The following is a 27,518-nucleotide window of genomic DNA, read 5'->3' on the forward strand; positions in this document are numbered from 1 at the left end:
AGAGCAATCTGATGCAAATGTGTATTTGCCTTGCATGCATCCAAATTTAGATTTATTTTGGTGTTTTGGACTCTGTCGCCCTCTATTGTTTCTGATTGGGAACTGCATGAGTGAGATCAACATGGAGCCATCACATCTTTAGTCAGTCCCCATGACTCCAGAGACACCACGAGGTGGGGTTCTCACCGGTTACGACTGACCGGGCTTCTAGAAGAGTCCGCAGTCCTTCAGGTTGTTCTTGATGATGACGTCGGTGACGGCGTCGAAGACGAACTGCACGTTCTTGGTGTCGGTGGCGCAGGTGAAGTGGGTGTAGATCTCCTTGGTGTCCTTCTTCTTGTTCAGGTCCTCGAACTTGGTCTGGATGTAGCTCGCCGCCTCGTCGTACTTGTTGGCTCCTGGGTGGCGAGAGATCCGAGCGTTAGGGTCGAATGGTCCGCGTTGTCGTTTCACGACATAAGGGGGGGATGCAAACGTAAGCGTTTGATCCCCCCCCCCAACCCCCCCCTCCCGCCCCTCCTTACGCCCCTCTGTGAAGCACATTGTGTTGCCTCCTGGTATGAAATGCGCTATGGTATAAATAAAGTTACTACGATTGACAATAGAGTGCAGGCTGTCCCGGTGTATTCAGGGCTTCCTGTGGGAGGGGACCAGCTAGGTGCCGAGGCTTACAGTAAGCTTGTGAATGAAGGTAGCATACCTGAGTACTCTGGGAAGCAGATGGACAGGGGGCTGTGGGTGATCTTCTCCTCAAACAGGTCCTTCTTGTTGAGGAAGAGGATGATGGAGGTCTCGGTGAACCACTTGTTGTTGCAGATGGAGTCAAACAGCTTCATGCTCTCGTGCATGCGGTTCTGACGGAGAAAGAAGGGGCACCGAGTCACCACCGGGGACCATTTCACTTGAGATGAGAAACACATAACGACCACCAGGGGGCAATACAACTCAAAAACCCCATAAAATGGGATCTGTGTGTAGCGTTGGGGGGGAGGAGGCTTTTGGGAGAAGAAGGCATTCTCCACCATCTCGCTGCGGGAGCTGAGCCAAACGTATAGCATGCGTATAGCATGCGTATAGCATGCGTATAGCATGCGTATAGCATGCGTATGCTGCGCGCGTGTGCGCTCTGGTTTAGCTGTTCTTTGTCCTCACCATCTCCTCGTCCTCCGCCAGCACAAGGTCATAAGCGCTCAGCGCCACGCAGAAGATGATGGCCGTGACTCCCTCGAAGCAGTGGATCCACTTCTTCCTCTCGGACCGCTGGCCGCCCACGTCAAACATCCTGCGGGGAGAAAGAAGGGGGGAGGGGAAGAGGGGGGGAAGGCACGCAGAGAGTAAGGTTGAGCGGGAAGTCAAGGATAACCGAGGCGGTGGAGACGGCGAGAGCGGGGGAGAAGAAACGAGGGTGGACGTGAGGGTGAAGTGGAGCGCGTGGTCCTTTGCGTGAACATTTCATCAAGTTGCTGAGAGGACAACGGGGGGAGGGGAGGGGGGGTGTGGAGAGGACAGGGGGGCTGCGTTAGCGGTGCCGCGATGAAGATTCACCGGGCCGGTCGTGACAGGCCAGGCCTCGTCTGGAGGGAAGGAGGGAGGGGGGAGGGAGGGAGGGAGGCAGGCAGGGAGGCAGGCAGGGAGGGAGGGAGGGAGGGAGGGAGGGAGGGAGGGAGGGAGGGAGGGAGGGAGGGAGGGAGGGAGGGAGGGAGGGAGGGAGGGAGGGAGGGAGGGAGGGAGGGAGGGAGGGAGGGAGGGAGGGAGGGAGGGAGGGAGGGAGGGAGGGAGGGAGGGAGGGAGGGAGGGAGGGAGGGAGGGAGCAGAGAGCAAAGGATGCAGGGGAACGCCACGGGGTCAGACGAAGGCCTCCGCAGGTCGGCCGTCCACACCCAGATGAGGCCCCCCTGCTCCACACGGGGACAGGACCTGAACTCTGTTCGGCTTCACACTCCCTGCGACACAAAGAGGGTCTCTTTCCCAGTCACTATCTCCCATGTACCCTGCCAAGCATTTTTTTTTCCCTTTGTAGCTGTGTCATAGTACGATGGTTGTTTCCATAGCTACAGCAACAGGACAGACATACAATGGCCTGACTTTTTTCCTTCTCATCGATTGTGTCCATGTATTATTCATGGTGGACGTCGGCTGCCTGTGACGGAAGGTAAATGTCAGATCAGGAAGTGAGTTTATCTGGAGACTGGTCCCATCTCGGCTTATCTCAGTGGAGGAACCTCGTTTTATGTGAGGCTGTTTACTCCCGGCAGACCAGACCCTAATGCTTGAGAAACACCCAAGGATCTACGATGTACTTGTCTGGCCTACAGCTCTTATCAGCCAAACCTTGCATCCATGTGTCCCAGAAATAAAACATAGTTTCATCCACTAATATAGCGTATTCATTTCTATCTATCTGTGCATTTGTCTGTCCCACTATCCCTATTTCCATCAACAGAGAGCGCGAGGACCTTTCCACAGGAACACTAACCATCGGATTTGAACAAAACCATGTTAACCCCGTTCCAATAAGCAGCCGTCTAACTGCACATTTACTTCGTGGATTATAGATGAGTTCGGAGTTCAAGCCAACTGTCAACGGATCCATGGGGATTTTCAAAACAGATTTCAATGAGAATGTGTTGCACTGTCCCCCAGGGGGGGCTGTCTCACAGCACAGAGAGGCAGAGGGGAGGGGAGGCTGTCTCACAGCACAGAGAGGCAGAGAGGCAGAGGGGAGGGGGGGCTGTCTCACAGCACAGAGAGGCAGAGAGGCAGAGGGGAGGGGGGCTGTCTCACAGCACAGAGAGGCAGAGAGGCAGAGGGGAGGGGGGGCTGTCTCACAGCACAGAGAGGCAGAGGGGCAGAGGGGAGGGGGGGCTGTCTCACAGCACAGAGAGGCAGAGAGGCAGAGGGGAGGGGGGGCTGTCTCACAGCACAGAGAGGCAGAGAGGCAGAGGGGAGGGGGGGCTGTCTCACAGCACAGAGAGGCAGAGAGGCAGAGGGGAGGGGGGGCTGTCTCACAGCACAGAGAGGCAGAGGGGAGGGGGGGCTGTCTCACAGCACAGAGAGGCAGAGGGGAGGGGGGAGGGGGGGCTGTCTCACAGCACAGAGAGGCAGAGGGGAGGGGGGAGGGGGGGCTGTCTCACAGCACAGAGAGGCAGAGAGGCAGAGGGGAGGGGGGGCTGTCTCACAGCACAGAGAGGCAGAGGGGAGGGGGGGGCTGTCTCACAGCACAGAGAGGCAGAGAGGCAGAGGGGAGGGGGGGCTGTCTCACGGCACAGAGAGGCAGAGAGGCAGAGGGGAGGGGGGGCTGTCTCACAGCACAGAGGCAGAGAGGCAGAGGGGAGGGGGGCTGTCTCACAGCACAGAGAGGCAGAGGGGAGGGGGGGCTGTCTCACAGCACAGAGAGGCAGAGAGGCAGAGGGGAGTGGGGGCTGTCTCACGGCACAGAGAGGCAGAGAGGCAGAGGGGAGGGGGGCTGTCTCACAGCACAGAGGCAGAGAGGCAGAGGGGACGGGCTGAGACACACTTCCTGCTCGGTCTGAGACGCTGCACGTCTGACACCCACACCGTCTCCATGAAGCCGACGCTAATCGAGACGCAGAGGGACTAAATCGTCTTTCACCCGAGTGGATTGGGGAACGCATGGCGCGGGGGCGGACGTGAGGCCACGCCCCTAAGCGAAGCGTGTCGGCGTTCGGATGGATCGAATGCTGAGAGCCCTCACTTGAAGTGCAGGTCCTTAAAGGTGAAGTGCGTCTCCACGATGCCGGTGGTCTTGACTCGGGTGCGCAGCACGTCCTGCTGAGAGGGGATGTAGTCGGCTTTGGCTATCCTCTCCAGGTCGTTCAGGTAGCTGTGGAGGACAGGGACACACCGATGACACAAACACACACACAAGCACACACAATCACACGCACACAATCACACAAGCATGCACGATCACACGCATACACGCACACATTCACACATTTATTCGCCCACCCACGCCCGCCGCGATTCTCCACATCGCCCTGCGTGGATTTTTCCCCTAACTGAGACAGTCAGTACCCTGTGGGGAAGAATACCATCTTCCTGAATGCCTTCAGTGGGCTGGTGTCGGACAACACTGACAGCGAGGCCCAGTCCAAGACAGCTGCTATGAAAGCAGAGCGTTATAGTCTCGCTGCTCCCTAAATAGCCCTGCTGGACTACCGAGGCGGTGTGCCTGGACACATTTTCTCCATGGGTGACTCTCAGAGGACACATCGCTATGGCAACGTGCCTCGGCTTCCCTCTTTCCCGCGCCGCTCTGGTGGGTTTTACTTACGGCGTCTTCACATGGAGGACTCGTTTGAGCCTCCTGCGGCGATTCCCAGAACTCAGTCACTGGGAGCCGGCCCACCAATCAGGCCTTCACGGGGAGATCAATGACAGAACAAAGATGCAGACCGGGACTATTGATCCGCGAAGACCAAATGACCTGATCAGTCACCCCCCCCCCCCCCCCCCCCCCGAAGCAGTACTGATATGACAGTTGGGATGAGGAAATAAACGTCAATAATCATTAGGAGCCTCCATCTCTGTGTGTCTGGATCTGTGTTTGTCCTCGTTATGTCTCCCTCCCTGTCTCCCTCCCTGTCTCCCTCCCTGTCTCCCTCCCTCCCTGTCTCCCTCCCTCCCTGTCTCCCTCCCTCCCTGTCTCCCTGTCTCCCTGTCTCCCACCCTCCCTGTCTCCCACCCTCCCTGTCTCCCTGTCTCCTTCCCTGTCTCCCTCCCTGTATCCCTCCATGTCTCCCTGTCTCCCTGTCTCCCTCCCTGTCTCCCACCCTCCCTGTCTCCCTGTCTCCTTCCCTGTCTCCCTCCCTGTATCCCTCCATGTCTCCCTGTCTCCCTGTCTCCCTCCCTGTCTCCCACCCTCCCTGTCTCCCTGTCTCCTTCCCTGTCTCCCTCCCTGTATCCCTCCATGTCTCCCTGTCTCCCTGTCTCCCTCCCTGTCTCCCTGTCTCCCTGTCTCCCTCCTTCCCTGTCTCCCTCCCTGTCTCCCTCCTTCCCTGTCTCCCTGTCTCCCCGTCTCCCTCCCTGTCTCCATGTGTCCCTCCCTGTCTCCCTCCCTGTCTCCCTGTATCCTTCCCCGTCTCCCTCCCTGTCTCCCTGTCTCCCTCCCGGTCTCCCTCCCTGTGTCCTTCCCTCCATAGTAGTGGGTAGGCCATCTCCACCATGCACGCCGCTCCATGCAGGCCCCCAGCCCCGCTGCACTTACATAAGCATGGCGTCATTGGCGTTGGCCAGCTGGGAGCGTGGATGGCCCAGTCAAGCATTCATGGACAGACGTGGAGACAAGATGGCTGCACCGCACCTCCTGTCCACTCATGCAGATGATCTCACTAGGGAGGACGCCTGACAGTGCGGAAATGGAACGAGAGCGACGCACCGTCGCAGTCCAATACCCGTCAATACTAACCCCTCAGGTCAGCTCTGCCACGTCGTACATCACGAGATGCGATCCATCGGATGTGAACCCGGGGGGGCCGTCCACAGACTGACCGCAGAGATTCCATGCTAACTAGATTAATAATCCCTTGGCCGTGTGCTGAGGCGCTGTCTTGTATAACTCCGTACGTTCCTGCTTCCATGCTCCATGCTCCTGCTGGTTTGCCTGCCTGCCTGCCTGCCTGCCTTGGCAAACGTTAAAGCAACTTGCTAACAGCAGAATGGAGAAGGAGATAAGAGGAGAGGAGGGGGAAAGGAGGGAGGGAGGGAGGGAGGGAGGGAGGGAGGGAGGGAGGGAGGGAGGGAGGGAGGGAGGGAGGGAGGGAGGGAGGGAGGGAGGGAGGGAGGGAGGGAGGGAGGGAGGGAGGGAAGCGGAGCGGAGCGGAGCGGAGCGGAGCGGAGCGGAGCGGAGCAGAGCAGAGCAGAGGAGTGGAGCAAAGAGGAGCTGTCTATCTTCAGGCTTTCTCTATTGGATCAATACAAACTAGAACAATACAGTGTGTAGAATATAATAAACGAGTGCAATAACAGAGTGTCCATATGGCAACCTGGCCATGGATATTAAACAGGCCTGATTAAACCTGATAGCACACTGACAAGCAATCTATCAGTCCCAACCCCACCGTGTGGTAAACACCTGGCGCTCAACAGTCAAACCTAACAATCAATTAATTCTCTTCGCGCCTTTTCGCCGTCATTAAAAAAAGGGGAAATTGTGCAACCACGGCAATTTGTGAACCTGTGTTCGAAAGATACTTGGCTCGTTCCCTAGCTTTAATGAAAGGGCCAACATGGCTGATGAGAAAGAGAGGAGATTTAGCTGCCGGTTTTACCGTTAGTACCCGGGCAACATTTACATTTATAGTGGCGAGTCGCCGAGCGAGGGGTGGGGAAAGTGTACACGGAAGGAGGGAAAGGAGGGAGAAGGATGTCATTGAGAGTCACCGAGCGAACCGCTTCCTTCAATGAGGTTATACTGAAAGTCGTGGCTGCCACTCAGCCCGTAGGGGGAGCGTGTCTGAACGTCAGGCCGGCGCGTCATTAGAAACCCCACAGCGTACCACCCTCAAACCACACACAAGCCTCTGGGGGTTAGGGTTAAGCTAACCCTAACCCGCGGCGAGGTGTTCCAATCCCTGTGGGGAATCATGCATACAGCCGTCACGACGTGCCGCGCCGGTGAACACACACACACACACACACACTCACTATGCGGCCGAGTCGTTCAGCTGGTACTCGCGGGAGCGCGTGAAGCAGCCCTGCACGCCGCTGTCGGCCCACAGTCGCTGGATGACGTTGGACAGCTCCTCGGGCAGGATGCCCTGCTCCTCGGCTGCCGCCGACAGGGCGAACAGCTGGCGCGCGTCGTCCTGCAGGGGGCGGTGTGGGGGAAACGGGCCGTCGTTGGGAGAGGAAAATCGAAAAGGTTAGAGGTCCACCCAGTTACAGTCCCAGAGGACTGACAGAGCTCAGGTCCCTGTTACTGGCACACACACCAATCTGAGGTTTCGCACTGAGAGTGCCAATGCCTCTCAAGGTCTTGATTGAACTGTAAAAGACACGGCGTTTATCTTAGAAGTGACGGATGTGGCTCTCCAGAGTGAATTTAGTGAAGGATCCATGATGAATCGTTGTCAAAACATGCTCTCCCCATGGTCTAATAAGAACAGACAATCTCCACTGTTCAAACGGCTGGTGAGGCAAATATATGGTTGAATATGGTTGAGGTGGCTGGCAGCTAGGCTAACTCATAAATAATGTAGGCTGGTAATACTGTAAAGTCTGTCAGTGGCAGCAGGGAGAAGCCCGTTGGGAAATAGTCTCGTTCTCCGCCATCCATCTGTACTGGAATTAGACGGGGAACAAACAGGATAATAGGGTGGGGGTCAGTCCTGTAACAGCCCGGTCACTGCTAGGATAATGAGCTGTGGTCACACAACAGTTGTAAACACGGCACACAAGACCACACGCACACACACACTGTTCCATGGAAACATTCATACCCAGAGAATGTAGAGCATTCTGTCTCCTGTGTCCAAAAGCTATAGCAAATGAGAGTGATATTGAGGTTTGCAGGAATGTTTAATACGAAATGGGGAAGCCAGGGAAATGACACAGCATATGGGGAGTACATATTCCTGTTCTGTGAATCATCCCTGGGCATGGGATAATGATGACTCACTCAGCTCATTCTGGGCACTAATATGTGTGTGGGCCTGTGTGTGTGTGTGTGTGTGTATGTGTGTGTGTGTGTAGGAGTGGGGGTAGGGCTGTGTGTTTGTGTGTGAGTGTATATGTGTGGGAGAGGTTCTGTATGTGAAGGAAAGGCTGCATGTGTGTCCAATCTCTGTGTACAGGAGCGGTGTGGTGTCTCTGCTGGGATTTCAGCAGCAGTGAGCTATTTAGCCATGAGTTCAAGACTGTGTAGCATGATCTGCACCGACATGAGACGAGTGCCTATCCGTCTTCCAGTTATAACAGCCCAGCCAATCATGACTCATGCACATACGCATCTTCTGCACGCGCACCCCTGTGGTTGATGATACCCACAAATGGGTTCACACTCTCAGACCACACCGACTGTGGCTGAGAGGAGCGCACAAACAACACTGCTGCCTCCTTTAATGACGTGTGCGTGTGTTTGTGTATGCCTGTGTGTGTAGATTGTCTTTGTGCAGGCGTGTGTGTGTGTGTTTGGGTATGCCTGTGTATGTAGATTGTCTTTGTGCAGGCGTGTGTGTGTGTGTGTGTGTTTGGGTATGCCTGTGTATGTAGATTGTCTTTGTGTAGGCGTGTGTGTGTGTGTGTGTGTGAATGCCTGTGTATGCCTGTGTATGTAGATTGTCTTTGTGCAGGCGTGTGTGTGTGTTTGTGTGTGTGTGTGTGTTTGTGTGTGTGTGTGGGGGGGGGGGGGGGCATATATAAATCTTCCTGTGAGGCAGTCTGGTGTTGATACAACGTGGAACTAGAGAGACATGAAGAAATCCAATTCCATCCTTAGCAGTCTGTGTCACATTTGCAGGAGCTCCCAGGACCTTGTCTGCGAGACGGGGAATTCATTCGAGGTGTTGCCTACACTGCAGAAAACTGCAAGAGGCAGAGGAAATGTGTTTCTTTGTGTCCTGCCAGCAGCTTTAAATAAACCAATTCCAATAAACAACCCGCAGCAGGTTGACTTCATCCTGCACGACGCTCCTTAATCAGGGCCTCTTCTGCTCTTCTCCCTCTCTATATCTATCTACGGATAGTATCTCTGTACGGATGTGGCTCTTTTAATCATGGAACATTGTGTCACAGTACTCTGTGTAGCGGTGTGCTGCGGCGCTGTCAAGTCGCGCGACCATCTTTTCGCTATTCCCGTCTGAATAGGAGAAACCATCTGATTCCCCTTTAATTGGAGTGAATGCACAGTGCGTTGGTAAGGGGATAGAGGGGAGACTCGAAGTATAACATATATCATTTTTTTTATACTTCATGTTTTTACGTAAATGTTTTTTTTAAATATATTGTGCGCAGAACTAATGTTGTGCATGGCGTTCGTTGATTTGTTGCTTCACCTTATGTTCTTCAACAAAACCCAACTGCCATACCGGTCCGTTCTGAACTGGCTTGAGGTCACAGGCAAGCCCGTTTTGTCATAGCAGGCAAAGTAATACTGGGGTGATAATTGCTTCTATGGGATAGGAAGCCACAGGAGGAATGGGTGTTGTTGGGCTGGCCGGTGGCAGAGGCGTGAACAGTAGCCTGGGGGGTTCTTCAACGGTGTGGTCCTCTAGGTCCAGACACAGTACAGCTAGGAGGAACGCCACCATGTCTCAGACTCTTATTTTCACCACAATACTGAAGATACCGAATGACGTCAGTCAGCAGATTAGGGTCCTCAGGGGGGCAGGAAAATCGGTCCGGATTATTTTTTTTGTCTCGAATGAAACAATTCTGAGCATGCTCTGGTTTTATGACAATGGCAAATGCCACAGAAAACGATCAGAGCCAGTGATGAATATTAGTGTAATAGTTAGAGACTACAGAGTTTGTGAAATTAAGATGTCGATGCAGTGTTTATTTTATTGACTCTAGCCATCTAGCCATCTAGCCATGAGTTGTCGAAGCCACTGACAAGCTTATGACGGACAATGATGAGCAACCAGCGAGGCTCATCAAGTCACTTCTGACTGAAAAGCGTTTCTCATTAAGACCGCGTCATTAAGACCCTCGCTGGACCCTATGGGGAAGATCATTTCCTGGGACCACTTTGCTTTTCTCAAGGTACAATAATTGGATGGTTGTGTATCATTGCAGCACGTTGAGTTAAATTAGGTTAAGCAATCCATAGATGGATTGAGAACTATCTGTGTGAATTTGTGACACTCACTCAGAGACTGAACTCAGGGTGAAAGCATAGGTTGATACGGCTGTTTGTGCTACACCTACTGCTTCTGTGTGTGTGTGTGTGTGTGCGCGTCTTACCGCCCGAGCAGGGTCGCTGTATTCGATCTTGAGGTTGGTCATGGCTTTGGCGATGGCCATGATGGACTGGATGGTGTTGCTGAAGACCACGGCTCGGTACTGCCGGCACTCGTCCTCTGAGTAGCCGTCCTCGTGGATGATCCTGAGTGGACACGCAGCAGCACACGCTGAGCTCAGGTGGCTAAGTAGAGCTCAGTTGTCATTTCAGCAGGCAGTAGATGCTAGGCGTTCAACGGACAGGGGCGGCATACTCAAGTAACAAGCCGCCCCAAACCACACAGACGATCAACATAGACCCGAGGCGAATGCCTTTGAAGAAAGAAAAAGGTCAAACCCGCTCGACGCTCAGCGCGGCTGTCTGAATGCTAGGCGGTTCCCTTTCACCTTGGCAAGGACAGCGACATGGAAATACCCGGTGAGGAAAAGGAGAGGAGATGCAAAGATCCCCCAGTGTTACTCACTTCATCTGCTTCACAATGGTGCTCTTCCCCGACTCCCCGGCCCCTGTGGGGGAGCAGAAGAACACACACAGATCAGAGGTGCATCTGCGTGTCACACGCTACCGTCTCTCTCAGGGTGAGAGTGCGATAGAGTGAGAGTGTACGTGCGTGTCTGCATGCGTGTGTACACAGTAACAGGGCTGAACTCGGGGGGGGGGGGGGGGGGTGTGCACCGCTGTCATCGACCTCAGACAACCTCCCAGTGCGTGACCTGCTCTCTCTGGAGCGGGCCCCACTTTGTTTATCGTGGATGTTTGTTTCCTGTTTATTGTTGTTTTCCCGTGAGGAGGACATGTTGTAGAGTCCTGGGAAGAACACCACGGCCTTCGCCTCTCACACCCTGGCTTGGGGCGTCACCGGGAGAGAGAGGAGCAGTCTGCACAGGGGCGCGTTCTCTCCCAAGGTCGGTCATCCTCCCCATCGATTCTCTCCGGAACGTAATTCATCTTGTAAACGCTCCACTTAAAGCCCACTCGACAGAGGAGTGGACAGGAGGTCAAATGTACATCAGGTTGTTTTACTTCATAGGCCCACTGACACGCTCAACTGCATACTGTCTCTCCACTATTTCTCCACGAGGGTCACTTGTTTTGGGAATCCCGGCATTTCGCTCGTTCCGTGTCAGACCTTTCCACTAGTGTGCTTCAGAGGACGGAACATGAGTCTCCCAGTATATCTGTGCCCGTCTGATCAGAGGCATGCCGGCCTGCCCCGGTCCTCTGATCCGCCCTGCCGCGGCCTGTCAGCAGGCATCAGAGCCGCCCTGCCCTGACAGCCCCACAGAGACACGCCGGCCAGACCTGCAGCACTCTGGCACCGTCAACACCTCTCAGCACTCAACACACATACAGGAACCAGGAACGAGGACAGGGGGAGGGAGGGAGGGAGGGAGGGAGGGAGGGAGGGAGGGAGGGAGGGAGGGAGGGAGGGAGGGAGGGAGGGAGGGAGGGAGGGAGGGAGGGAGGGAGGGAGGGAGGGAGGGAGGGAGGGAGGGAGGGAGGGAGGGAGGGAGGGAGGGAGGGAGGGAGGGAGGGAGGGAGGGAGGGAGGGAGGGAGGGAGGGAGGTGGCAGAACCACCTTATGACAATTTTGTATTTAAACTGCTCTTTAATGGTACTTAACACAAATAATATTTACATTTACATAGCACCTAGCAACCTTCCCTGACTCAACTGTCTACCTATCATTAGGTTGCATCATTGCCCATCCTCACAAGATCCTGGGGTAAATAACAGCCTGACAGTGTAATAGGTCTTCCCTACACTTAAAACTGTCTGCCTCCACCCAGATAAACACATCGAGTAGACTGATGCATAAGATGGGGGATGGAAAGTGACCTGTAAACAATCTTCACTTTAGGGAGCGTTGAGGGACGAATAGGAAGCTGTGCACACACATTCCATGAAGGTCACCTTCCTGACTGGAATCCATGCATGAATATTTCAAGGACAGGGACAGTGCACGAAGCTTGAAAACCACTCTCACATTCTCTTCCTGAGCTCTAGCTAGCGTCGGATAGTGGACTGGGACTCAACAAACGAACAGTACTGAATGTGGATTAAAGTTCGATGCTTTAAAGGTCATCACAGGATCCTGTCTCGGTACATTTTGAAGCCAGAACCAATACTGACTTGCAAACTCAAAATAAAAGGGCTTTGAAAACAGATGTGTTAGATAGTGAACATCATTAGAACATGGAAAAGAAGAGGAGGGAGAGGTACAACGAGTGTTGACTCTGTGAGGAGCACCCACCCCCTGACCAATCACAACAAGCACAGGCACACTGAGCCCCACCCCCTGACCAATCACAACAAGCACAGGCACACTGAGCCCCACCCCCTGACCAATCACAACAAGCACAGGCACACTGAGCCCCACCCCCTCGCCAATCACAACAAGCAGAGGCACACTGAGCCCCACCCCCTGACCAATCACAACAAGCAGAGGCACACTGAGCTCCACCCCCTGACCAATCACAACAAGCACAGGCACACTGAGCCCCACCCTCACAGGTGGCCTGGTCTAACCTGCTTAAGCCCCCTCCTGACTCACCAGACCCTGTGCCAATTCTTCGGAGGACAACACAAAACACAAACGCAGCCAAGTGCCCCGTTATGTATTCAGGTGTGCAGTTCAGTCCGTTGACTACCAGGCTCAACAAAGCCTGCCAGGAAGAGAGGAGGACCTCTGTCTGCTTTGGCTTCACACAAGATCCAATCTACTACAGCTGGCCGGGCTGTTATCACAGCTTTATGGGTCTCCTAAATAAAGCCTCACAAAGACTGGAGGGCGGGACCTCTCGTTAAAGCTGTTAGCACCAAGACAGAAGTGTTTGGACTTCTCAAAGGAGAACAACAGCTTCACTCGGATGAGGTGAATCCTTCATCCATCCAAGACAAGCAAAGTGTCGGCCTCCCAAGCAGCAGCGATGCAGCAGCAAACAAACAGAAAGTGGGCGTCGGCACTCACAAAGCGAGTGAACCAAGGATGGATTGAGGCCTGCTTAACAGTTCATCTGGTCATTTGGCCATCTTCATTCGCAGATACGGTCCTGGACAGATATAGAACAGGAAGATCAAACACAGTAGCTCCAGTCTGTTTCCAACCATTCACAGGAGCACCAAAAGGGATGAGCACAACACCAAATATGCATGTATTAGGGTGTGCACAGAGCGCCCTTATCAAAGCACGCGGGGCTGTGTTCTTCTCCAATGCTTCATTCAACATCCACAATCAGCTGTGTGTGTGTTTCCGATGTGTGCCTGGTGTGTGTGTGTGTGGTGTGTCTGTGTGGTGATTGGTTCTGACCGAGAAGGACGGGACAGCGGTGAGTACTGATCAAGAGCATCACAAAGGCCCCTCTTGTGTGCTGCCCTGGTCACAGGGACAAGCTTGTTCTGTTCAGTGTCATTTAGGACAGTATCAGAGCCGAGAGTGAATTTCGGGCAATTAGCAAAGAGAGAAAGAAGGGGGAGGGGAGAGAAGGGGAGTGGGGGAGGGGGGGGGAATGAGGGAGAGAGAGAAAGCGAGGGGTAAAGGAAGAGAGAGGGATAGAAAGAGAGATAGGAAGGGAAGAGAGAGAGAGAGAGAGAGAGAGATAGAGAGAGAGAGATAGAGAGAGAGAGAGATAGAGAGAGAGAGAGATACAGAGAGAGGGGGGGGGAATGGAAAATAGAAGGAGAGAAAGTGTTTTGCTGACGATCGCTCCTCCTCCTCATCATTCAGATCACGTCCACACCCCCACACCAGCGTGGCTGGGATTGCCCCCCCCCCGTGGCTGGACAAGCTCCCCGTGGCTGGGCTAACTCAACAGGCCTTCCTCCCCCGCTGAGCCCACAAAGCCCCCTTGTATCTCTGATGAGATAACCCTTTGAACTGTCCTTCCCTTAGCCCCTCCCCCCCCCCCCGCCCCTCCGCACACACAGACACACGTGACGTGCCCAGAGGCTCTCTCATGTCTTATTCCTCGGGAATAACCGCCGACGGTGGCATACTCTGTCACACGAGGCACCGTGGCCCTATAACAGTGGAGCGATGAACGGCGAACCGTGCATCTTCTGTGTGTGGCAGCAAGCTGTGATGGACTACCGTGTCTGTAATGGAGATGGATGGAGGGGCGCTAAGTCTTATTCTTTCCCTGTAAGTGACACTGTCCCTGGGCTGGGGCTGGATTGGCACAGCTATAATTACAGCAGAGCTGCCGTGTCAGGATCGGTCGGATTCCCGGGACTCAGATTCACTTTGAAGTGCAAAAACCTGGCAGACTCCAGGGGATAGATGCAGACCAGAGAACTGAGAACTTGTGAGAGGAACAGATGTGGGCGGAGGAGAGGCAGAACGGGAGAGAGCTGGTTAATGACGTAGAGAGAGAGGACGGAGACCGGGGCGAAGGGGTTGAAAGCAGTTGTGGTGATGGAGTAGGATGGAATCGGAGGAATGCAGGAAGATCCATGAAAAGAGATGAGATTACATTTCGTACATTAAAATGGAATCACTCCGCCGACTCTTTGATCCTAAGCGACTCACACAAATGACGCATTCAGAGAGTAGATTTTCACCAATCAGAAGTGTGTCGCTCGGTGGGCGGGGTCAAGAAACAAATTAACAAAGTAGTTCACCTGTCATGTCGCAAAGTTACCACCTCCCAGCCAACAGGTGCGGCGAACAAACCCAAAATACTGAGAGGAGAGCAGACAGGAGACAAGGAGGGACGCAACTTTGGTGTCAGAGCCGTCCCTACCAAACGCGTCACACAGGTGACGAGCTTGTTGTCGCCGTCCTCCCTCCCTGGTCTCACCCTTCGGATCCGTCTGCGGCTTAAAGCGGTGACATGCTGGGCTACATCCCTCCGCACTGCGGGAAAGAACCAACTCTTGTTAGAGAGGGTCTCCAGGGTCCCCCTCCCTCTCTCCCTCTCTCCCTCTCTCCCTCCTTCCTTCCTTCCTTCCTTCCTTTCTTTCTTTCTTTCTTTCTCCCTCCCTCCCTCCCTCCCTCCCTCCCTCCCTCCCTCCCTCCCTCCCTCCCTCCCTCCCTCCCTCCCTTCCTTCCTTCCTTCCTTCCTTCCTTCACTCCCTCCCTCCCTCCCTCCCTCCCTTCCTTCCTTCCTTCCTTCCTTCACTCCCTCCCTCCCTCCGTCCGTCCGTCCGTCCGTCCGTCCCTCCCTCCCTCCCTCCCTCCCCCTTTATATCTAGATCTCTCTTTCCTTGAGAGAGGCCTGTTCCGCCACGTAGAGCACCTTCTTCACCCGATGCCCCACTAAGTGAACCCGTTAATGTAATTAGCGCACAAGTGCTCCTGTAATTACAGCACTGGGGAATGGGAGGGAGGTTTATTATTATGATACGGCTTTATGCGTGTGTGTGGGTGTGCGTGCGTGCGCGTGTGCAGGATGGTTAAACACGGGGAAGGAGTTCTAAAGTCCTGTGCTGACTCTTAAAAACCAATGTTCAAAGAGGAAGCAACAGACGCAAGTCAAGTTTGCTGAGGCAGGCATGTTCAACTTCCAGTCATGTCAGATGAAAGTGGAGAGAGAGGGAGAGAGATAGAGAGAGAGAGAGTAAGAAAGAGAGTATGAAAGAGAGCGAGAGTAAGAAAGAGACAGAGTAAGAAAGAGAGAGAGAGTAAGAAAAAGACAGAGTAAGAAAGAAAGAGAGAGAGAGAGAGAGAGAGAGAGACAGAGAGAGAGAGAGAGAGAGAGACAGAGAGAGAGAGAGAGAGAGACAGAGAGAGAGAGAGAGAGAGAGAGAGAGAGAGAGAGAGAGAGAGAGAGAGAGAGAGAGTGAGCTCGAGCTAGGCAGCCAGACAGTGCAGGTGTGTTTGATCCATCCCCTGCACCGGCCTGTTGAGTGATCATTAACTTCGCTGAAAGGAAGAAGCCCTGCAGGACCTCAACTGCCACTGGGAAGTGACTAACTGAGGCAGACCTATCTGTAATGAGATCCAGAGTTTCATGTGCCAGTCTCACTGAATCTCCCTTTCCACATTTCACAGCTAATGGTTAATAGCTAATCGTTAAGGACAGGCTGTTCCACAGCCAATGGGCTAAGAAGCTAAGTGTGGCATCATAATTGCACACAGACACACGGCAGACAGGAGAGCAGCCCCAGAATGCCTGGTAAAGGAATGAGAAAGGAAAGTCAACAAAATAATAATAATCATCATCATCATCATTCATACAGTCTTGTGATTGAGGTGTCATGCCAGCGCTATTTGTTTATTCGTCCTCTGTTCAGTCAGAGAGCATGGTGGCACTGCTATCCTCTCTCCTCTAGTTTCTGCCAGCCTTAAATAACAGCAGAGGAAACACAAGCAGGCCCACTCACGGAGCAACAGGGCTTTACGCTGAAAACAAAAGCTCTGGGTCATCTTAAGGTGACGCTAAACACTGGTATTTTTCCATCCTGGGGAAGCACTGCCTCATTCTACAAACAGCAGTCTCCCTTTAGCCCATCCCAAGGTGTACGTCTTTCTCCTGACCAAAGTGTTGTGTTCTCCTGGCAGGCTGAGAGGGCCAAAGTGTCACATTACATTTACATGTAGTCATTTAGCAGACGCTCTTATCCAGAGCGACTTACAGTAAGTACAGGGACATTCTCCCCGAGGCAAGTAGGGTGACGTGCCTCGCCCAAGGACACACCGTCATTTGGCACGGCCAGGAATCGAACCAGCAACCTTCAGATTACTAGCCCGATTCCCTAACCACTCAGCCATCTGACTCCCAGTGTGTTGTTCTCCTAGCAGGCTGAGAAGGCCCAGGTGTCAGTCGGTGGTGAACTGGAGGCGGTGGAGCCTCAGGTTCCCTAGCCTCGTGTGGAGTCCCGGCTTCCTCAGACCACATGAAGCTGTCCTCTCCCACTGCATTCGCAAGTCCTCAGGGAGTTATCGACCCGCATGCGCTCTCCAAAGCTCGGATAAGAACAAAGCGCCTGTCTCTCGACTGTCTCTATTGGGTGAGTTAGGGAGCGAGTTTGTTTGGCTGCAGGCCTACCTGTCTGTGGAGCTGTGATCTTGTTAGTCGACAGACCAAATGTCAGAGGGGTTGTGTAACCGTGGCTTCCTCTGCTGGGGTGGGGGGAGGGGGGGCAACACAACTGGAGAGGAAGGTCCTAGGAACCATCTGAACAAACCTCACGCTGTTCCATCTATTAGTTGTGTACACGACGGTATGTGAAATGCGAGTTGAAACGCTCAAAATGTCTCTGTGTCTCACAGGCACACATTTCCTCTCCATTGAAAATACATACCTGTCTGCCTCTTCACTTGAGGTGTCTCACCCCTACAGAGCAGACAGGCAAATCAATCCCATCACCCACCTCTATCAAACACACACGCGCACACACACACCCTCTGCTTTCCACAGTTCAGTTTAAAACACTCAAGCATTCTAAAAGCCCCCCAAAATCATCTGCATGGCAGCTACTTCACCCTCCATTTCAAATCGCTGTGACACAAAACCCACACCCACAGTTTGATGCTGCATTGGCCCGCCTCCCCAGCGGTCTATTGTCTGACACGCTGCCCTGAGTGGCTCATCGAGCTGGCTGTGACACGATCTAGCCTTCCACCCCCCACCCCCGCACGCATACACCCACCACACCCATCACGACTGTGTACATCCAGCTAGCTATTACGGCTAATAAAGGTTAGTCTCCTCTGGGGCTTCGTGACACTGAACAAGACATACAACAAGACATACAACAATGACAGTGAAACTAGCCGCAGTTCCGGGGGCGTAGACACAAGGAGAGTTTAACACGAGCAGGCATGACTATTTTCGAAGCAGTTGTAGCTGTAGATGCAGTCGCCTCCCCCAACTCCCCTCACCGATACTCAGGTGGATATAATTGTATCTGACAAGGTAGGAAATCCGTGTATAGCTGGGACCCACAACTAAAAAAAGGTTTTCACACCGAAATGTCAGGAAATGTTGTCTTCCTTTTCAGTGACAGAGAGAAGAAACAGAGCAACACCCAGTAGAAAGGTGCTTGGTCGTTACGGAACGTGACGGGATGTCAAACAACCCTATCTTGTAACATATCTCCAGTGAGTTGAACCTCTTGAGACGTATCGAAGACTTTGCAGCAAGGCGAGAGCTAAACCTTCTCAAATGAATGCAGGGAGCCTGTAGGTTACAAACTCCACACTCCACAACTGGGACACCCTTCACAAGTCACCAAACAGTCTTCCAACTGTCAGACTGGCCCGACCAGAACTCAGGCTCCCATGGCTGGAGGCGTGCTCTCAGCTGGAGACTGAAGCCTTCCAACTCCTCGTTTGTTTTATAACAATCCGCTCCCCCTCTCATGTTTTCTCTCAGTCTCTTCTTCCTCTACACAGTGTAAGCATGTAGCCACGTGGGCCCCTGGTGTGCTTGGTCCGGTCTGGTGCGCTCGGAGTCAGTCCGAAGCCCCGCCTCCCTCTCTCTTCCCCAGAATGCTGTCTGCATTCAGACAGTTCTGTTACCTTGGCTGCCCAGGAGCTGGAGGGTTCGGGTTAGCCCACTTTCATTAGCACCCGGCACTTGTTCTTATTCGGTGGTTGCAATACCAGTCCTTCCAAGCAGAAACACAGCTATCTGTCCGTCCGTCCATCTATATATCCATCTTTCTGCCTGCCTGCCTGCCTGTCTGCCTGCCTGTCTGCCTGTCTGTCTGTCTGTCTATCTGCCTGTCTGCCTGTCTGCCTGCCTGTCTGTCTGTCTGCCTGTCTGTCTGTCTGCCTGTCTGTCTGTCTGTCTGTCTGTCTGTCTGTCTGTCTGTCTGCCTGTCTGTCTGTCTGTCTGTCTGTCTGTCTGTCTGTCTGCCTGTCTGCCTGTCTGCCTGCCTGTCTGTCTGCCTGTCTGTCTGTCTGTCTGTCTGTCTGTCTGTCTGTCTGTCTGTCTGTCTGTCTGTCTGTCTGTCTGTCTGTCTGTCTGTCTGCCTGTCTGCCTGTCTGCCTGTCTGCCTGTCTGCCTGTCTGCCTGTCTGTCTTGTCTGTCTGTCGGCATGCCGCGCTGCTCTGTGGGAGCTCGGATGAGAATGTCAGGAAGTAGGCACTAGGCAGGCTGGTTCACGGCTGGATATGGCGCATTATGATCCTGGAGTGGAACGAATGTGTTGAAAGTAGGTCAACAGCCTCCCGGAACCCTCCATGCTCTGCGCAGGCCTGAGCTCACGCCCTCACCTACCCACTCCACCCTCCCCGACAACGACAAAAGACGGACGCCCACGTGACGGCTCTGAGGCAAGGCCGGCGTTCACAGGTAAAGTGTGCACCATGGTATTTCACCGCTTCTTAAGCACGTTAAGTGATACAGGACGTGTTCTTCAGTGTTCTGTATCCGGGCAGACGGATGCAGCTGTGGAAGGCACTGATCCAGATATAGAAGTACGGGATAATGACAGAGCGGCAGTGGTCTGCTTCACCAGGGTCCAGACAGCAGCCCTCTGCTTACCATGTCTGTCCTCCAACACAGGGTTTCAAAACATGGGGAAATACATTTTGGGCAGATATATACAGTTTCCAATAGATATATGAGGTCATATTGCTTTGGGATAGTTTGAGGGAAATGGCGTCCCAAAAGGCATTTGCTTTTCAAACGGTTGCCCTTTTATCCAATTCCGCAATGAGCAAACATTTCCCAAAAGCATGTGAATGGCATTGCGACATTTGACTGAGGAATTGTGCCTGCCTAATCCTCCAACATGTTCGCCCTCCACCGTTCTGGACCGACACAGACATCCTTGAGGTTCTGAGGAGCAGAGCGACAGATGTGAAGAGCTCACACGTCCCTCAATGACAGGGGAGGGTCACAGTGTGAGCCAAGCCAAAAAGAAAGGAAAGCATGGCTGGACAGCGATTCGCCAGCTCAGAAACCATGGTTTCGTATCACAGTGTTGCCGAGAGTTTTGCTTCTCTTGACGGCCAGGAAGGTTTCTTTCTTAAATACGGTTATAAATTCATAACAGAATACCATTGCCCCGAATGCGCGATTTGTATGTATGTATGTCAGCGAGCTTCCAAGCGTTACATAATGAATTTACGTCGCCCCAGGAAAAAGCCATCTGTTCAATAATTACCCCAAAAGGCTTTAGAGACGGAAGATCTGGGCAAATATTTCATTGGATTCACTGCTTATCTCTCTCCCCCCCCCCCCTCTGATCCGCCTCATATGGCTCCCCAGATGGGTCTGCAGCTAGCGCATGGCTGGACCCCACATCCTCCTTCACAGCTACCTGCCTCGCTCTGCCACAGCCTCTCCGGGGACGTCTCGCTGGCCCCAACTGGGAAACGAGACATACGAAGGGAAGTGAAACGTGAAACGGTGCACCGACTGTGACGCCGGGGCGAAAGACCCGGGGGGGCAGAGGAGGCCAGTGTCACTGCCCCCGTGCGGGCCAGCGTGAGACACGGCGTAGGTGTCGAGTCAGACGTCTGCCGAGGCACTTCCTCCTCGGCTGTGAGAGCTCGGCCCGGCGCCGTCACTTCCGCCAGACGGCTGTCACGAGACGTGGCCACCCTGGCAGCGTTGGGAAAGGCCTCTCGGAAATACCAGCCCATCACAACCCCAGATTGACTCTGCCACAACACTCTCTCTCTTTCTCTCTCTCTCTCTCTCTCTCTCTCTCTCTCTCTCTCCCCTAGTGATTACTCTGTCTCGCTCTCTCTCTCTCCCCTACTGATAACTCTCTCTCTCCCCTACTGATTACTCTGTCTCTCTCTCTTTACCCTACTGATAACTCTCTCTCTCCCCTACTGATAACTCTCTCTCTCCCCTACTGATTACTCTCTCTCTCTTTACCCTACTGATTACTCTCTCTCTCTTCACCCTACTGATAACTCTCTCTCCCCTACTGATTTCTCTCTCTCTCTTTACCCTACTGATAACTCTCTCCCCTACTGATTACTCTCTCTCTCCCCTACTGATTACTCTCTCTCTCCCCTACTGATTACTCTCTCTCTCCCCTACTGATTACTCTCTCTCTCCCCTACTGATAACTCTCTCTCTCCCCTACTGATTACTCTCTCTCTCCTGCTCCCCAAACCCCCGTCCTCCATCTCAGCCACGCTAAATCCAGCAGTTCTCTCCACCGTTCCCCTGGCACCGTGATAAATTAACCATATACCTCATTGGCAATTAGGGCTCTCAACCCACTCAGAGTCAAGTAGCCGCTGATGGTCCGACAGGAGCCATTATGACAGTGGCTGAGCGATGTGTGTCTGTCTCTGATCGCCTCATGCCTCCACAGCCGGGAGCCAGAAGGGGAGGGTGTGGCTGGAAAAGGCCCCGGGGGGGAGGGATCATCCCAACCTGAAATACCACCACCACCTGCATCCAGGGCCCACAGCCAGCTGGAGAGCTGACGTGAGGAGCTCTGCCCGAAGACACACGCAGACCGCCACAAACTCATACACGGACGCACACACACATAAGCGTGCGCGCACGCACACGCACGCGGGATTGGAAAGGCTGCTTCGTCATCAGTTGAGATGTAAAGTCTTTTTTTTCTCGATTTCTCGATTTGGGAGGGCGTGACAGTCTGTTGGTCGTTTCGGACATCCGCCCGTCGATCCAGGCAGGGAAACTGGGAAACGCAGTCCCGGTCCTCTGTGGTGGATTCAGCTAACAAGCTGTGTGTTGCTGACGGGGATCTCACTGAAATGATCCTCTAAGGGATGAGGACCTCACCTTTTGCAGGCGTCACACAGTGTTGGAGGGAGGGAGACAGAGATTGATAGAGGGGAGAGGGAGAGTGGGATGGGGAGGGGAGAGGGAGGGAGGGTGGGAGGGTGGGAGAGAGAGAGAGAGAGAGAGAGAGAGAGAGAGAGAGAGAGAGAGAGAGAGAGAGAGAGAGAGGGAGGGAGGGAGGGAGGGAGAGAGGGAGGGAGAGAGGGAGAGATGAGGGGGATGGGACACATACCGTCCCTCCATCTCTTCATAATTCCACATTCCCTCTGAAGTGATTCGTCATGGAGGTGACCTTGACAGCAACACCCTATTTATTTCGGCGTGCCCTCCTCCCCCTCTTATCCTCTTGGCATGTGGTGCACAGCTGCCTGCCAGGCAATGCTGGGGAGGGCAGGACAGGGGAGGGGAAGCACCGAGATCTGCTCCCACTGAAAACCTGGCATACCAAACCTGGCAAGCAAGGGTATGCAATTGGATGTAATCCTATCAAAATTGGATAGAGAAGCTCACAAACGATTGAGAGTGGATTGGGAGTGAAAAAATGGCGCAGAAAAAGATCTGCGACTGAGGCTCATTGGAGAGGGAAGAGGATCAGGGCATGACTCTCTCTCTCTCTTCCGTCCTCAACTCTGCACCCCTGTTTGCCTTAGGAGAGTGATTCACACACACATCCCTAAGCTGCCTTCATCCCTGCCTCTCTGGCCGTCTGGCCAACAGCACAACTATTCCAGGCAGCTGCCTGTCTACCCCCAGACCTACACTTACAGCACAACCACTCACAAACAAACACACACACACACACACACACAGGACCATAGATCTACAGCTGTTGATCTGACAAATGGTTTCAAAATAGTTTAAAAGACCGAAGGAGCTGAGAGGTGCTAGGAGAGTTGAGTATGTTAGATACTATAGTGCCTGGTGACAGAGTGGGTTTTTATTGAAGGTTATTTAAGGGTTGTTTGGGAAAATGTGAGGGACGAGAGGGAGAGCCAGGCTTTGTATGACCGTTTCATTCATCAGCTGTTCGAGAAGCTGAACCCAGCAATTATGAAACAAATACATAAATTGACTCTTCAGAACGTCCAACATAGGCAGGCCGGGAGTACAGAAATCCTTTACCATTACAGCTAATGGATTGTTGTTAAACACACTACAGAATAATTACATGGTGGAGCTGATTGTAAAGTGCATTCCACTTAAAGGTAGGCACTGTTTTTGAAAGGCCAAATGCCTGAAATAGCAGCTTGGTTCCTCTGTGCAGTGAGAGAGCATTATTCAGTGTGTATCTGTGACAACCAGCACAGGATATGCTGATTGTTCGAGTGTGAATGAGCTTGATAGTGTGAATCCGTGATGTTCACCACAGTCATTACACTACTACTATTACTACATACTGATAGACCAGAGCTATTCTTGATAGCGGACTCATTTCACTGGAGGTTCGAATTGTCGAACCGACATCTGCAGATGGAGGACAGAGCATAGGAAGAGCGTCTTACAGGAAGTGATGTCATTCAAGAGGCACAACTCTCTTGGTTCTTGTGGCCGGTGATCACACGCGAGTAAGTGTAGTGTGTCGGTACTGTGCTGATGATGCATATATGTTGAGGCGGGGTGTGCGTTTGTGTATGAGGTTGTGTGTGTGTGAGGGCGTTCTGCCGAGAGTGTACTATTAGACGGCGAGGAGTTTTTTTTTGAACAGCCATCAGGGCGGCGAGTGCGGACAATGCAACCACAAGAGGCTCCGGGGTCCTGCATTGTGGAGTTTCTGATTGTAAGCAAACAGGTCAGCAACAACAAGGGCTCATGTTGGCATCCTTGAATCCTTTGACCGCATCCGGCTCTCCTGCTGTAGGAGGTCTGTTCACCCAGCTGAGCACCACAGGACCAACTGGAGCACCCTCACCACCATCATCAAGCCTTCTGAGGAACACCGAGACAGGAGCCAGTATCCCATGGTCTAACCTGACTGACTGACTGACTGACTGACTGGCTGACTGGCTGACTGGCTGACTGGCTGACTGGCTGCATGGCAACATCAGGCGGGTTGTGTCGTGCGTGATCTGGTGGAGATGGGAGGAGGATGGAGGGGTGGGGGGCAGGGTGTGTGCGTGCGAGGGAAGTGGTGGTGGTGGTGGTGGGGGGGGTTCAGTGTGCTTATCCTGAACATCCTCCCAGTCACACACAGCAGCAGCAGCATGCAGCACGCCGGCCTAGAAAACAACCACACACTCCGGCTGGTATCCATGGCTACCACACCCCCACGATGCTCTCTACTTATACAAAGGGAAGGACGTGGACACGAGCTCACGTACGCACACCTATACCCATCCACACCCACACCGATAGACAAATACACACACACACACACACACACAATCATACAAAAGGCCTGGAGAGTAATAGCCTTTCCAATCCCACTAGATAAAGATGCAACAACAGGTCCCTGGAGACAAACAGTGGTGAAACAGTGGTGAAACACTGTGTGCCTGGAAGGTCACTGTGCTTTCTGGGAACAGGGGCCCTCTGTCCGCACCACCAGCAGCATAAATCTGTGTAAACACACCGTTCCTCCAGTTTTTTTTCCCTTCTCTCTCTACTGATCTATTAGGCATGGCCCCTCTGTCACTGTGGGGAGCTGTGTTTGTGTGTCTGCTACTCAGAACCCTGCCCCCCTTAGGGAAGCTTCTCGAAGGGAAGACTGATAAGAACAACAGGCTCGGCACATCACTGACTTGTCTTCGCACAGTCTCCCTCATCGGGGGACTGGATCTGACAAGGCCACAGCCCCGGCATCAGTGGAAGCGACTGTAACAGCAGACGGAACGTTCCGGAACTCCTGATGTAGTGGCAGCAACACCGCGAGAGGCAGAGCAGACCTCTGATCATTAGGCTGGGCCTTCCGGCTAGTGTGAAGTGTGCGCTGGCAATGAAAGGTCAATAAACGATCACTTACGAACGATCGATATGAGGTTTGATAGACCTCGGAACAGATGAGAAACAGATGCCTGTCTCGACCCCTTCTCTCCAGACACACAGGAGTGGAGTGAGTCAACCACCTCCAACACTCGCCCCGTGTAAAGTTCTACACGACGACACTAGCGACTGGTGCTACTCATTATTTACGACCACTAGATTCAGTCATGTGCGATAATCTGCATGAGCATGACCGCCATAACTTACTTATGTCCACAATCGACAACTCATGTCGACACCATGATCTACAGTGGGTGTTTGCACTGTGTCAAACGGTGGCAGTTAACGTGATCTGTGAAGGCTTCGTGATCAGACTTCTCACGGACTACAACGGCTGCGACCGAAGAAACATAGGCTTTGGGAGGGCCGAGTTAACAAAAGAGGGAACGTATTCCATCTGTAGATTTCAGAATGTAGAACTGCAGTGGCTGCTATGAAAAGCAGGGCGGTGCTGCTCAATGCAGTAGTGAAATCTCTCCAGTGGCAGATTTTCACTTTGAGGCAGAGCCACACAGGAGAACCAGATTGCTGTAAGAGAAAAAAGGGGATTACAGTAGGTGGGAGTGCTGTTATGGGATAAATACCAGAGGTAACTAGTCTTAGCACGTACTGTTAGCTTCATCAAGACCTGAGAACTGTAGCACAACCTTCATGGTTCTATATAAAGACACCCTCTGGGAGGGGGAAAACAGGACAGTTTGACACCCTTCATTTTAGGGTATGTGAGGTGAGATGATATGGTGCCAAACTTAAAAAAACTTGTGTATCCTAGTTCCTAGACACATACAGTAGACCTGTATGTGTCTAGGACACCCTGCACTGGAGAAGTGACCATCCGAGTCCTTCAGTAGCTAATCACACATTTGAGAGGGCTGGATTCCTATTGATTTCCTGAGGTCTCAGGGCCTAAACAGTAACGGTGGAGCCGCCACAAACAACGTCCAACGAGAGACTCTACAGTCTGACCACGTGATTCTCTGGCTTTTACAGTCTAAATGTGATATCCCAATCCATCTGGAAATAGACAATTATCTCGAGGTGAAGCCAAGTTAATGGTATTCCGGTCTCTCCTTCACAGCCAGTCTCATTCGTTAAATTAATCACATGTTCCTTCTGATTGGGAGCAAGCAGATTATTACTGTGTTTGGGAGATGGATGAGGGCTGGTGACGTCAGAGCACGGTGACTAACAATGAACCAATCACGGAGGGATTGCACTGTCATTATTCTGCTGTCACTGAACAGTTACGATCACACATTGGAGACCTTGTTTCAGATGTGATGATGTGACATCGGTTGGATGTCATGGTGCGAGACAGGGAGAGGTGGAGACGGAAGGGGGGGGGGGCGGGGGGTGACCGGCGCGCTGGTTTCTCCAGCTGAGTTGGAACCACACAGGAGGTATGGTGAGGTACCTGGTGCTCACCACCTCCTGACTCAGTCTGGATGACATCATGATCGTCTAGCCGAGAGGAGTCCAGCAAACACATCCCACACAGAAACAAACACGTGTCTCTCAGTCGGCACACGCACGGCTGATACCAGCTGAGTTCCAGTAGATACCAGCTGTGGCTAGTATGGCTGCTGCGGTAATGAACAATGATAGACCAAGGGGTTTGTGACCCGAGACCCCCCTATAGCTGTAATAATCGGCTTGGCTGGAAATTCATTTTCGGGCACTACAAAAGACAGCCCCGCTTCTTTTAAGGTCTTAACAGGGTGGCCTTTACTTGCACTTCAGGGGTTGGCAGGATTGTTAATGGTCCGGAGAGAGTAGAAATGGCTCCTTAAAAGCCCTGGAACTCCGTCACCATGAATCATGGCTGGAAGAAATGCCCCCAATCCAACCCCTCCTCCTCCACCACCCATGTGCACAGTGTCCCATTCACATGCAGCCAGCTCTTCAGCCTCACAAACACCTCCAGATTTGTGCCGAGGCTGGGCTATAGGTTGATGCTTGCTCCTCTCTTCATTTCACAACCTTCAAATCTGATCAGTCTCTCCACAGCCAGTTTTAACATCTTCTACCTAACGCCTGAAGTCACCGCTAAATTTCGCTACACTCTTGACTCATAAAAAATGCATGGAGGAGAGAGAGAAACTTTCTAAATAATGAACTCCTCTCTGCCCAGGCCTTTATCCTGGGCAGTGCCTCGGACATTAATTAATAAAGGCTGAATACACCAAACTGCTAAAATGAGATTTGTGTTTTAAAGTCACTGTGTTCTCTGGTTTTCTCTCCACATCGAAATGATGTTCTATGCAGGACTTCCGCGAGGCCCCTGCTACCTAACTGTGGTCCCCGGGGTCCTCTCCCTGTCTAGCTCTGCTGACGCTGACAAGGCCGCTTACACAGTCTGGAGATACTGCTGTGCACAACCAAACCATAGTCTGCACACAAAGGCTTCCAGAAAAGACTTCCAGTCAGCATTGCGTGACTTCCTCTCTGGAACGGAAGGCACAAACTCAAGGCTCGGGGGAAGGCTCCTCAGTGCTGTGTCGAAATGTGCTGTTGGGCCTCACCAGAGCCGACTGTCATCTCCGGCTTAACCTACTCTGGTCCACTGCGTTTGAGCCGAAGATGGACCCGTCTCGACGTGGCTAGACCCATCCAACAAGGCCCCGTTTTTACGTGGCCAGACCCACGCAAACAAGCACCGTGAGAGTGCAGGCTACGACAAATGCAGCTTCCAAACCACCAATCAGTGCAGCTCTGACATCCCTCCATGTGACTGAGATCACAGCTGTGCTCTGTCACCACACTAGACGATGAAGCAGTCTGAAGCAGAGCCGACGTCTGGAGCTCTGATCCCCGTCTTCCCAAACAGAGCTTCCACCAGGCCTGGAGGCCCAGAGCATGGATGAGGAGATTGCCTCGGGGGGGGGGGGGGGGGGAACACACGGTCGCACAGCCATCCTCAACCACAAACTGTAATCAGTACAAAA

General features: G+C 53.0%; 1 protein-coding gene across 2 annotated transcripts in view; it reads right to left on the bottom strand.

The window, feature by feature from the left end:
• The window catches only part of gnai2b (guanine nucleotide binding protein (G protein), alpha inhibiting activity polypeptide 2b), a 32,559-nt gene that overhangs the window by 372 nt on the left and 4,669 nt on the right, over positions 1-27,518 (bottom strand). The window contains exons 2-8 of one of the 2 annotated variants that reach the window (XM_084704185.1): positions 10,389-10,431; positions 9,928-10,069; positions 6,670-6,830; positions 3,716-3,844; positions 1,153-1,282; positions 701-854; positions 201-398 (exon numbers count right to left, since the gene is read on the bottom strand). In XM_084704185.1, coding sequence (XP_084560311.1) covers positions 208-398; positions 701-854; positions 1,153-1,282; positions 3,716-3,844; positions 6,670-6,830; positions 9,928-10,069; positions 10,389-10,431 — 950 coding nt within the window. In that variant the 3' untranslated portion in view covers positions 201-207. Of the gene's footprint in view, positions 1-186; positions 399-700; positions 855-1,152; positions 1,283-3,715; positions 3,845-6,669; positions 6,831-9,927; positions 10,070-10,388; positions 10,432-27,518 lie in introns of both variants that reach the window. The other variant, XM_084704184.1, reaches the window with a different exon arrangement.

Source organism: Hypomesus nipponensis, chromosome 9, assembly GCF_054491055.1.
Source record: "Hypomesus nipponensis isolate SF chromosome 9, ASM5449105v1, whole genome shotgun sequence".
Classification (NCBI taxonomy): domain Eukaryota; kingdom Metazoa; phylum Chordata; class Actinopteri; order Osmeriformes; family Osmeridae; genus Hypomesus; species Hypomesus nipponensis.